General features: G+C 40.8%; 1 protein-coding gene across 2 annotated transcripts in view; it reads right to left on the reverse strand.

The window, feature by feature from the left end:
* Positions 1–13,855, reverse strand: part of LOC126178833 (kelch-like protein 38) — a 153,363-nt gene that overhangs the window by 67,111 nt on the left and 72,397 nt on the right. For both annotated transcript variants that reach the window (XM_049924562.1, XM_049924563.1), the window contains one exon: positions 3,314–3,422. In XM_049924562.1, coding sequence (XP_049780519.1) covers positions 3,314–3,422 — 109 coding nt within the window. The remainder of the gene's footprint in view (positions 1–3,313; positions 3,423–13,855) is intronic.

The raw sequence follows: 13,855 nt of genomic DNA on the forward strand, positions 1-13,855 counted from the left end.
TGCATTCTAGAACTTTTGAGAAAACTGGGACTATGGATATTGGCCTGTAACTTGAGACAGAATTTTTATCTCCTTTTTTATGTACTGGAACTACCCTAGACAGTTTAAGCTCATGAGGGAAAAAACCCTCCAGTATACACTTGTTTATACAATATGTTAGGGGGTACACTATACAGTCTATTACTTTCTTAAGCATGTTACAAGACAGGTCGTATATGTCTACACTGTCTGATGATTTTAACTGCTTCACTATTCTTAACACAAAACCAGGTGAGACCTCAGAAAAATTGAAGGTACTTGTGTTTGTTGATGACCTAGCAATATTTTTTGACAGCAACTGTGATGAGCTGATTTCAGGTTTAATTATAGCACTTCCTACTTCCTCAACCGATTTAATAAAAAAGTCATTAAATTCCTGGGGAGAGATACTAATTTTGTCACTTCTTTTATCTTTGGCGACACTATTTATTAGAGTCCATGCTGCTTTGCACTTATTGGTGGATTTCTCAATACTTCTGAGATTGTGTGCTTGTTTGGCTTCCACAATTGCTTTTTTGTACTCATTCCTAGATCTAACATAGGCTAGTTTAGCATGGTCGGTTTTCAGATTTTTATAAATATTGTACAACAACATAACTTGATTTTTCATAGTAGACAGCTGTTTTGTATACCATGTATTTTGTCTATTTGGAACTTTTGCTTTTAGGACTCTGTCAGTTACTTTGCATTTCTTTATTGGTATGCAGTCATTAAAGTGTCCCAAAAATGCTTTGAGAAACCTATCAAATAGTACCTTTGCTGGCAGATAATTGCTTAGAGTATAATGTGTCTCATCATAACACAGGCCAAACCAATCTCTGTTAGAAAGGAACGTACGAAACCTGTCAATTTTCTCATCTGTGACCGGTCTAGTGCCCACAACTTCTGGGACAAGCTTATTTACATAACTCTTATCAAGAGGGAACCTACTTGTATAATTTAAAGATACTGAATCATGATCAGAATATGGAAATACTGTCACAAAACATGATTCTTCTGTTGTTTTAAAATTTACAAAAATATTGTCAAGACATGCATGTTCTCTTGTAGGTTTGTTATTGACTGAATGTAAGTTGCACTGTCTTAGTAGGTTTTGGAGTTCAGTGACAGTACGTTTTTGTGTTGTGACATCGAATTCAGCATTCACATCTCCACCTATCACAATATCATAATGTATCCATCTAGTATCTGTAAGTACATGTAACAGCAGGTCCAGTTTTTCTAAAAATACATTGGTTATACCCTTAGGTGACCTGTACAGGGAAATTACAACTAACTTAAAACTGTCTATTACTATGCCAGCAGCTTCAAAGTTCTGTTCATCACACAGAAAATCTAGATCTAATCTATTGAATGTACCGCTAAGTGACTTGTTAACATATATTGCCACACCACCTCTTAAATGCAATTTTCTGCAGTAGCTACTGGCTAGAATATAATTAGCAAATTTAATAAATGTAAGTTCACTCTCTCTAGCCCAGTGTTCACTTAAACAAAAGATATCAAACTTATTTTCTAATCCAAAGTCATTGACAATAAATTCTTTATCCCTTACTCCTTCAATTTTAAGATAACAGATTATAAAATCAAACCTGTCTTTCTTTACAGATGCACTATTTTGCTGAGAGGCTATTAAATCTCTGGCACTATTTATCGTATGGGCTTCTTCCCCTTGCTGCCTTCTACTAAAAAATCATTTAGACGTAATGGAGGTACAGTTTTCCGTTTGCCCGCTACACTTGATACTGCTTCTACTCTTGGAGGTCTCTTCGCGTCTTCTTGTTCATGGCATGATCTAAGTGGATGGGTTCCCACTGTAGGTAGTTCAAATGTTGCTGCAGAATGGACAGCTGGATCACCTGTTGGTGCACTTGTTGCTGAATATGCTGCCACTTTTGCTGTTTCTGTTATCTTAGTTCCTGAATGAGGTGTTCTACCTGTTGTAACTGTAGTTACAGCTTCCTCTCTCCCAGCACATTCTTTTGTAATCAGTGATACCTGATGTTGTGTTACTGCTGCAACTGGAGTACATGGTAGGGAAGATACTTTGCAGGCATCCTTTACCAGTGGTAGTGGAATAGGATCACTTTTCTTACATCTAGGAGAAACAATATCCACTACCATTTTGATCTTTTGACTGAGCAGCGATTTGCCCCATTTATTTAAATGCATACCATGTGTTGTGAAGTGCTGTCTTTCAAAATCATCAATACTGAGGAAAAAAGCATTTGAAGTGGTCTTGCAGATCTTTTCATACATCCTGTTTGCTTTTTGGATTTCTCTGTTCACACAAGAAGATTCAGTAAGGTCATGTCTGTGTGGAATGCCTACAACAATAACTTTTTGATCCTCTGTTGTACGTAACGCATCTCTTAGCACTCTGTTTGCTACTATTAGTTCATTCTTATATACATCGTTTGCACCGCCCAATATTACAATGCATTCACTTTCTGTCACGTGATTATTGTTTTTATAGTTTTTCAAAACTTCTTTTAGACCTGCTCCAGGTTTCACAACACTTGTCACATTGAGATCCTGCTGGAAACAAAGAATTCCTGCAATTCCTCTTCCGTGGCTGTCAGCAAGCAAAACTGTAGGCCTACTAAAGTTTTTAGGAGTCACTTTGTTTGCAATATCGAGACAGTTACGTTTTACTGACTTATTGCGCTTTGTAAATTTCCTGTCCGCCGATTCCGATTCGTAGTTTTGGTGTGAGTTGCTTGTTTCAACATTTTTAAGTTCACAATCCGTAATAAGATGTTGAAATCGATTTCTTAACGGAGCTTTTAACGCACTGGAAACAAATTTAGGTCTTGCGCATTTCTTTGGTTCACTGTACTCTTGAAGTTGACCGAGTTCTTTATGTGATGGGTCAGATAGACTTTTAATAATGTCTTCCAACAACAGAGCATGTTCTCTTGTGGCTTTCAGTTCTTTCTGCAGTGATTCGAGTACTATGATTTCACGATTTGCGCGGCACATTTCACTCGCTGCCAGACGTCCGTTACACTTTGTTCCACACATACACGGGATGTTTTCTTGATTTATTTTCGCGAAGCACTGCAAATGATACCAAATATGCAACACTGAACAAATTCTAATGCCACTTGATACGATTTTGTCGCATAACTTGCACCTTATTGACGCTAAATACTCACAATTTATGGACCGATTTACTACCGCTTCTATATGCGTCGCCATCTTAGGACAGAATTCATCTGAAAGGATATAAATAGCTGAATATTATTCCACAATAAAACAGAAAATCTAATACCTTGTTTCATATGTCCAGTCTTCTTTGAATATATCATATTTCCAGATAGACTTGTTCCAGTTGGCATGTCCCATAAAATATTCACCCCCAATGATGAAAAGCTCCCTTCCTGAAACACCATTACATTACAGACAGGCTTAAAGTGTTGTAGTATTTCACCAGTACATCAATCTTTCTTGCAACACAAGGAAATTTACATCTTCCAGAAAGAGATTTTCACTCTGCAGTGGAGTGTGTGCTCATATGAAACTTCCTGGCAGATTCAAACTGTGAGCCAGACTGAGACTAACTCAGGACCTGGACCTTTACCTTTTGCGGGCAAGTGCTCTCATTCTGGAAACATCCCCCACGCTGTGACTAAGCCATTTCTCCGCAGTATCCTTTCTTCCAGGAGTGCTAGTTCTGCAAGATTCGCAGAAGAGCTTCTGTGAAGTTTGGAAGGTAGACGAGGTACTGGCAGAATTGAAGCTGTGAGGATGAGTCAAGATCATACTTGGGTTGCTCAGTTGGTAGAGCACTTGCCCACGAAAGGCGAAGGTCCCGAGTTGAGTCACAGTCCGGCACACAGTTTTAATCTGCCAGGAAATTGCAAATTTACATCTTGTTTTGTCTGAAGCCTTCATGCTGACTGCAAAAAGTGTTTAAGTGTTTTTGACTGATAAGTGTTTTTGACTGCAAAAAGTGTTTAAGTGTTTTTGCTGCATACTGAAAGAATGTTGTAAGTTATATTGACAGGAAAAAGGCAGATACATTAGGATGTAGCTCCCATCAATGACAAAGGTTATTTAGGACACAGTACAAGCTAAGATTGGGTAATGATGTGGAAGTGTACCAGCTGTGTCATTTATAAAGGAACCAACCCAGTATTTGACCTATGCAAATAACAGTATTTGAAGAAAACCAAGACTTGCATATTTCAAGATGAATTTGAACTCTCATCTTCCTTAGTGTCTTATCACTGCACCACTCTGCTCAGTGTAATTAATAAAACAGGACAATAAAACAGTGAGAGCTAGTTGCACTGATATGCTCACAAATTTAGAAGTAGTCTGAAGTTAGTATCACAACAAATGTTGATTATCAGAGAGAAATTAACATGAGCTGAATTAATTCATCATTTCATTAGAGTAAAAATAATTCATCTAAGAATTTAGCACACTGCCGGCTTTTCAGCTGCAACTGCAGGTCAGAAAAGGTGGGGATACTTCAAATTTCATGTTCTAGGTTTCAGCTATGAAATGAGAGGTCACGTTATTTTGAAAATCTTTCCCCAATCAAAAGTTAACGAACTTCTTATCTGTTTACATGAGCTAGAATGTGAAAATTAAATTGAATCACCATGTCTATCTCAGCACCATGTAAATACAAGGTCCCCTATGTTAAACATATAAGATTGTAAATTTGCTACCAGTTCTCTAGGAAAAAATATGGATAATGGAGGAGATCTCATGATCATAAAAAAATTGAGTCAAAATCTACTGATGTCACTAATTACTGTTCAGATCAACAGTTGAAAGATAGGGCTCATGAATTCCAACTACAAGAAACATCATCCATAACTGTTACAGTGTACAGTTCCCCACTGGGAAACTTTCAAATATTCTTACAAAAACTTGTGTCATTGCCATGCCAACTAATAGGTAAAATAAAGAAAATGGTAGTCTGTGGAGACTTTAATATCAATTTACTGAAAGATTCAGGTAAAAGGAACAATTTATACATGTTACTGAACATTTAAAACATATGTCCTCTTGTTAATTTTCACATCAGAATCACACAGGAAAGCAGGACATTAACAAACAATATTTTTGAATGTCAACTCTTAAACAATGATATGCTTACCCAGTAATGAATGGCTTCTCTCAGCATGATGCAAAATTAGTCATACAAAATAACCAGTGGTATCAAGGAGAACAGGGTAATTAATGAACATACTATAAAAAGTTTCAAGGTAGCCTCACACGAAGCTGGCTGGAGCAATGTGTATACTATGACAAGTATAAATATCAAATTTAATAATTTATAGATGTGCCACTATCAAACTTTAACAGCAGTTTCACAAGAAAACGATCCTGTGTTGCTCTAATAAGAATTAAAAGAAGCTTTGGAATACAAAATGAATCATTTGGACAAACAAGAGTAGAAAGACTGATTTCATACTGTAAGAAATGCTGTGTTGTCTTGTGGAAAGTGATTAAAAAACTTAAGATACCCTGGTATAATAATCAACCAGTCTTACTACTTACTTCCTTCTCCAAAGTACTGGAAAAAATTATGCATGCGAGAACTATAACATACCTCTCTCACAATAATATACTGGTACTTAATCAGTTTCAATTTGTATTTAAAAAGGGTCTCTTGACAGATCTTGCTTTTTCTGATGCACCAATCAGATAACACAAAATTAAAATGACAAAATATTGACAACTGGTTTTCTCTCTGACTTGTCAAAAACATCTGATTGTACAGTTCACAGTATTCTACCAGAGAAACTCAAATATTATGATGTCAGATCTCGCTGGAAGCTGGTTTTCAACATATCTAACTGACAGAAGGCAGAGAGTTGCATTAAGAACCACAGCAACTGTACACAATGATACAGCATCTTCAGGTTAGGGAAAATTACTAAATGTATACTACAGGAATTGAAACTGGGTTCACTGCATTTCTGTGAGGCATAGTTACTGTTCAACTGAGTAAACAGAATGAAATTCACAAAACATATTACATCCTGATACTGACATGTCCCCTTTTTACTATCCTTGCCAGATGCACAGTGAAACTGCTTTGCAGCATCACACATTCATTCATTACCACAAAAGTTTACAGATTTGCTTTTTCTAACAATATTTGTATCAACATGAATTTGTGACCAATTAGTATAACTTCTTCCTGCTGCAACATTCTTTTTCATCTTGGAGTGTAAATCAGGTATTGCAATTATCAATAGATAAGGCAGAGTTGAATAGGTAAATGAGTGTTATAAATGAGCGTAGGACATCAACCAGTTTGTCTACTCCATTGGTGGAGCAGCCACTGCTACTTTGATCAGTCCGTTTTCTGGTAAACCAATTGACAATATATTGTCCTTTGTGGATGATCTGGGAGCAGCTTGAGTTTTGGTCTGATGGGCCTGCCACTCGATATGTTTAGGAAGGTTAAAGCAGTTACCCCAAAAATGCTGCAGTTGAAAACCTGTGGAGTGGAAGGAAATAGATATGACAGGTATTTTATCTACTGATGTAAGGTGTTATAGGTGTGGATGTGCAGACCATGTCTAGAGGCAGCACTGTCAGCCACAGTATGAGAACTGTGGTGTAGTTGGGCATCAGTAGCAGGATTATAGAAACAAGGCATGAATGGATAGGCGTAGAACACTCAGGCATTAAATACGAGGTGCATTCAAGTTCTAAGGCCTCCGATTTTTTTTCTCCAGACTGGAAAGAGATAGAAACATGCGCATTGTTTTAAAATGAGGCCGCATTCATTGTCAATACGTTCCAGAGATGGCAGCACCGTACGGCAGAAGGAATTTTACTGCCAGTGGCGAGAATGAGAACTGTTTTAAACACTTAAAATGGCGACGTTTTCCTTACTTGAACAACGTGCAATCATTCGTTTTCTGAATTTGCTTGGTGTGAAACCAATTGAAATTCATTGACAGTTGAAGGAGACATGTGGTGATGGAGCTATGGATGTGTCAAAAGTGCGTTCGTGGGTGAGACAGTTGAATGAAGGCAGAACATCGTGTGACAACAAACCAAAACAACCTCGGGCTCGCACAAGCCGGTCTGACGACATGATCGAGAAAGTGGAGAGAATTGTTTTGGGGGATCGCCGAATGACTGTTGAACAGATTGCCTCCAGAGTTGGCATTTCTGTGGGTTCTGTGCACACAATCCTGCATAACGACCTGAAAATGCGAAAAGTGTCATCCAGGTGGGTGCCACGAATGCTGACGGACGACCACATGGCTGCCCATGTGGCATGTTGCCAAGCAATGTTGACACGCAACGACAGCATGAATGGGACTTTCTTTTCATCGGTTGTGACAATGGATGAGATGTGGATGCCATTTTTTAATCCAGAAACAAAGCACCAGTCAGCTCAATGGAAGCACACAGATTCACCGCCACCAAAAAATTTCGGGTAACCGCCAGTGCTGAAAAAATGATGGTGTCCATGTTCTGGGACAGCGAGGGCATAATCCTTACCCATTGCGTTCCAAAGGGCACTACGGTAACAGGTGCATCCTACGAAAATGTTTTGAAGAACAAATTCCTTCCTGCACTGCAACAAAAACGTCCAGGAAGGGCTGCGCGTGTGCTGTTTCACCAAGACAACGCACACGCACATCGAGCTAACGTTGCGCAACAGTTTCTTCATGATAACAACTTTGAAGTGATTCCTCATGCTCCCTACTCACCTGACCTGGCTCCTAGTGACTTTTGGCTTTTTCCAACAATGAAAGACACTCCCCATGGCCGCACATTCACCAGCCATGCTGCTATTGCCTCAGTGATTTTACAGTGGTCAAAACAGACTCCTAAAGAAGCCTTCGCCGCTGCCATGGAATCATGGCGTCAGTGTTGTGAAAAATGTGTACATCTGCAGGGCGATTATGTCGAGAAGTAACGCCAGTTTCATCGATTTCGGGTGAGTAGTTAATTAGAAAAAAAATCAGAGGCCTTAGAACTTGAATGCACCTCGTACAAACAGGAAGCCCAAGCCTGCCAGGTGACATTTCCATTAAATTTCAGTGCAGCAGAAATGTATGTAGAGGTGGTGAATGGTACATTAAGAGCCCCACAGGTGATTAAGAGACTGAAGAAATGTATGATGCAATAAAAGAAACTATTCAGATACTTAAGGGAGATGAAAATTTAACAGCCATGGGAGTCTGAAATTTGACTGTAGGGAAAGAAAGAGAAGGAAAAGTAGTGTGTGACCATGGGCTGGGGGTAAGAAATGAAAGAGGAAGCTGTATAGAAGAATTTGCACAGAGCATAACTTAATCATAGCTAACACTTGGTTTAAGAATCATGAAAGAAGGTTGTATACATGGAAGAGGCCTGGAGATGTTGGAAAGTTTCAGACAGATAATATAGTAGTAAGACAGATTTAGAAACCAGGTTTTAAATTGTAAGACATTTCCAGGGGCAGACATGGACTCTAACCCCAATTTATTGGTGATGAACTGTAGATTAAAACTGAAGACTCTGCAAAAAGGTAGGAATTTAAGGAGATGGGACTTGGATAAACTGAAAGAACCAGGGGTTGTAGAGTGTTTCAGAGAAAGCATTAGGGAATGGCTGACAAGAACAAGGAGAAACAAATACAGTAGAAGAATGGGTAGCTTTGAAAGATGAAATAGTGAAGGCAGCAAAGGATCAAGTAGCTAAAAATGTGGGGGCTAGCAGAAATCCTTGGGTAACAGAAGAAATAATGAATTTAACTGATGAAAGAAGGAAATACAAAAATGCAGTAAATGAAGTAGGCAAAAAGGAATACAAATATCTCAAAAATGAGAGTGACAGGAAGTGCAAAGTGGCTGAGCAGGGATGGTTGGAGGACAAATGTAAGGATGTTGAAGCATATATCATGAGGGATAAGATAGATACTGCCTACATGAAAATAAGAGAAACCTTTTGAGAAAAGATAGCCACTTGTATGAATATCAAGAGCTCAGATGGAAAACCAGTCCTAAGCAAAGAAGGGAAAGAGGTGGGAGGAGTATATAGAGGGTCTATACAAGGGAGATGTACATCAGGGCAATATGATGGAAATGGAAGAGGATGTAGATGAAGATGAAATGGCAGATATGATACTATGTGAAGAATTTGACTGATCACTGAAAGACCTGAGCCGAAACAAGACCCAGGGAGTAGACAACATTCCAGTGGAACTACTGATAGCCTTGGGAGAGCCTGCCATGACAAAACTCTTCCATCTGTTGAGAAAGATGTATGAGAGAGGCAAAATACCTTCAGATTTTAAGAAGAATATAATAATTACAATCCCAAAGAAAGCAGGTGTTGATAGGTGATCAGTTTAATAAATAAGTCATGGGTGCAAAATACTAACACGAATTCTTTACAGACAAATGGAAAAACTGGTAGAAGACCAATTTGGATTCCGTAGAAGTGTTGGAACACACGAGGCAATATTGACCCTACAACTTATCATAGAAGATTGGTTAAGGAATGGCAAACCTATATTTCTAGCGTTTGTAGACTTAGAAAAAGCTTTTGACAAATGTTGGCTGGAGTACTCTCTTTCAAATTCTGAAGGTAGCAGTTGTAAAATACAGGGAGCAAAAGGCTATTTACAATATGTACAAAAACCAGATGGCAGTTATAGGAGTTGAGGGGCATGAAAGGGACACAGTGATTGAGAAGGGAGTGAGACAGGGTGGTAGCCTATCCTCGATGCTATTCAATCTGTATACTGAGCAAGCAGTGAAGGAAACAAAAGAAAAATTTGGAGTAGTAATTAAAATCCATGGAGAAGAAATAAACACTTTGAGGTTTGCTGATGACACTGTAATTCTGTCAGAGACAGCAAAGGACCTGGACGAGCAACTGAATGGAATGGACAGCGTCTTGAAAGGAGGATGTAAGATGAACATCAACAAAAACAAAATGAGGATAATGGAATGTAGTCGAATTAAATTAGGTGACGCTGAGGGAATTCGATGAGGAAATGAGACACTTAAAGTAGTAGATTAGTTTTGCCATTTGGGGAGCAAAGTAACAGATGACGGTCGAATTAGAGAGGATATAAAATGTATACGGGCTATGGCAAGGAAAGCGTTTCTGAAGAAGAGAAATTTGTTGACATCGAGTATAGTTTTAAGTGTCAGAAAGTCTTTTTTGAAAGTGTTTGTGTGGAGTGTAGCCATGTACAGATCTGAAACATGGATGATAAACAGTGTAGACAAGAAGATAGTATAAGCTTTTAAAATGTTGTGCTGCAGAACACTGCTGAAGTTTAGATGGGTAGATCACGTGACTAAAGAGGAGGTACTGAATAGAATTGGGGAGAAGAGGAATTTGTGGCACAACTTGACTACAAGTAGGGACTGGTTGGCAGGACACACATTCTGAGGCATAAAGGTATCACTAATTTAGTATTGGAGGGAAGTGTGGAGGGTAAAAATCGTAGAGGGAGACCAAGAGATACATACACTAAGCAGATTCAAAAAAAATGTGTGTGAAATCTTATGGGACCTAACTGCTAAGGTCATCAGTCTCTAAGCTTACACACTACTTAACCTAAATTATCCTAAGGACGAACACACACTCCCATACCCGAGGGAGGACTCGAACCTCCACCGGGACCAGCCGCACAGTCCATGACTGCAGCGCCTTAGATCATAAGCAGGAGTTATTCGGAGATGAAAAGGCTTGCACAGGATAGAGTAGCATGCAGAGCTGCATCAAATCAGTCTTTGGACTGAAGCCCACAACAACAATACGGAACAGGAAGCATGAATTTTTGTTGGACACAGAGACCCATGTGACAGTGGCAAGCCTGGACATTTAGGTAGGGAATGGTTAAATTTCACTAGGTTTAGCAACATTAAATTTTCTGGTTGGTGCAAAACAATTTCAGGAGGGCGCAGAAGTGATGTCTTATGTTAATGAAGGTTACTGTGCAATCCTGGTGCTAGATGTCCTGTTCATGCATCATGCCAAACTAATCTTCGGTAGTGTATGGTGGAACTCACGGGAAAAATGTTCCAACTGGGGAAACACGGCCATCACAATACAAAAGGAAAGTTGCTACTCACCATATAGCGGAGACGCTGATTCGCAGATAGGCACAACAGAAAGACTCTTACAATTAAAGCTTTCAGCCATTAAGGACTTTGTCAAAAATAGACCACACACACACACACATTCAAATGCAACTCATACACACAACTGCAATCTCAGGCAACTAAAATCACACTGCAAGCAGAAGCACCAGTGCATCATGGGAGTGGCGACTTGGTGGGGGTAAGGAAGAGGCTGGGGCAGGGTGGGTGAGGGATAGTATGGTGGGGGTGGTGGACAATGAAGTTCTGGAGGTTAGACAGAGGGCACAGAAGAGGTGGGGAGGAGAGGGGGGAGTAGCAAAAAAGGAGAGAAATAAAAAGACTGGGTGTGATGGTAGAATGACACCTGTGTAGTGATGGAATAAGAACAGGGAAGAGGCTGGATGGGTGAGGTCAGTGACTAACGAAAGTTGACACCAGGAGGGTTAGGGAGCATAGGATGTATTGCAGGGAAAGTACCCACCTGCGCAATTCAGAAAAGCTGGTGTTGGTGGGAAGGATCCATATGGCACAGGCTGTGAAGCAGTCATTGAAATTAAGGATATCATGTTTGGCAGCGTGTTCAGCAACAGGGTGGTCCACTTGTTTCTTGGACAGACAGCTTGCTGGTTGTCATGTCTACACAGAACGTAGCACAGTGGTTGCAGTTTAGCTTGTAGATCACATGACTGGTTTCACAGGTAGCCCTGCCTTTGATGTGATACGTAATGTTACTGACCGGACTGGAGTAGGTGATGGTAGGAGGATGTATGGGACAGGTCTTGCATCTAGGTCTACTACAGGGGTATGAGCCAGGAGATATGAGTTTGGGAGCAGGGGTTATGTAAGGATGGATGGTGTGTTGTGTAGGTTCAATGGATGGTCCAATACCACTATGGGAGAGGTGGGAAAGATAGTGGGCAAGACATTACTCATTTCAGGGCACAACGAAAGGTAGTCGAACCCTGGTGGAGAATGTAATTCAGTTGCTCCAGTCCTGCGTGGTATTGAGTTACAAGGGAAATGCTCCTCTGTTTGGTTTGGTCATACATGCCCAAGTCAAAACTATAGAACACAAAGACAGAGAGGAGTTAAAAAACGACTATAGGTCAGTCCCAATTGACATAATAGAAGACAGCTAAAAACAGGCACGTGGAAAAGGGCTAAAAAAGACACCATACAGAAACAGACATCCAAAACTAAAAATTAAATGGCTTTCGCCATATTGCTTTGGCAGACAAAAAGTAAGACGCGGTCAACAGACCGCGTGTCATTTGCTAAAATGGCTGATAACTCAGACAACAAACCCTAACGGATATGTAAAAGGTTCAAAAATGGACATTCCATCAGGAAGTGCTGGACCGTTAAAACTTGAGGGCAATGTGTACAAAGTGGTGGGTAGCGCCACTTAGCAAGTGACGGTGGCTAAAAAGGCAGTGCCCAATACACAGCTGAGTTAAAATAACCTCCTCCCGGCGGGAGGGCTGAGAGGAGGTCGTCCAAGCTTCTGGGAGAGGCTTAATAAGCGGGAGCTTATTCCCGTGAAGGGAGGACCACTGGCTATGCCAAAGGGACACCACCTCCTGAGAGAAGGCAACACAAAGATCATCAGAGGGAATATAGGTACTCGCAGGCTGAGGTACAAGGACTGCAGCTTTGGCAGCAACGTCAGCAGCCTCGTTTCCTGGCAGACCAACATGACCAGGAACCCACAGAAACATCACGCTGGCTCCACCAAGAGTGAGCAGTTGACAGTTTTCCTGGACCCGCTGCACTAAGAGATGGGTGGTGTACAGCACACATAGACTTTGAGGGACACTGAATGAGTCTGAGCAAAGGACACAACTGAAAAGGTTGTGTCGCCTGATGTACTCTGCGACCTGATACAAGGCAAAGAGCGCAGCTGTAAATACTGCGGAGTGTGCCAGAAGCCGATATCGAAAGACATGGGTGCCAATGACGGAGGCACACCCAACCCCACGGTCAGTCCGAGAGCCATCAGTGTATACAAAGGTACTATCACGAAGTTACATGCGAAGGTCGTGAAACTGAAGGTGATGGACCGAGGCTGGAGTAGCGTCCTTAGGAAGCAAACGGAGGCCAAGGTTAACATGGGCCACTTCACGAAGATAAGGTGGTGGAGGGTTCACACACAACAGGAAAGGTGCAAGTAGTGTGAAGTTAAGCTGCTGTATCAAGTACCAAAAGCAGGCTCCAGGAGGTAACAGAGAAGAAGGACAACCTCCATACTGATGATCAAAGGAATCATCAAAGAAGGAGGCATAGGATGGGTGGCCACACATGGCAGACAAATGGCACACCTACCTGCTGAGGAGAAAGTCACGGTGGTAGGACAGGGTAGTTCAGCAGCTTCAGCATACACACTCAACTGGGCTAGTGTAAAAGGTGCCAGTGGCCAAACAGGTGCCACAATGGTGGAAAGTGTTGAGATGGTGTAAGAGGAACTGGAATGCAGACGCACAAAAAAGGCACCCATAGTCGAGTTTCAAACTGGCAAGCAACCGGTACAAACGGAGGATGGTGGTTTGATGGGCACCCCAGGAAGTACCATCAGGGACACATAAGACATTGAGGAACCACAAACAGCGGGCTGCCAGGTAAGATACATGGGAGGACAAAGAGTGTTTCCTATCGTGCATGAGCCCCAGGAATTTTGTAGTGTCAACGAATGGCATGGCAACAGGCCCAAGATGTAAAGATGGTGGGAGAAACCACTTGTGTCA

This window comes from Schistocerca cancellata, chromosome 1 (genome assembly GCF_023864275.1).
Source record: "Schistocerca cancellata isolate TAMUIC-IGC-003103 chromosome 1, iqSchCanc2.1, whole genome shotgun sequence".
NCBI lineage: Eukaryota > Metazoa > Arthropoda > Insecta > Orthoptera > Acrididae > Schistocerca > Schistocerca cancellata.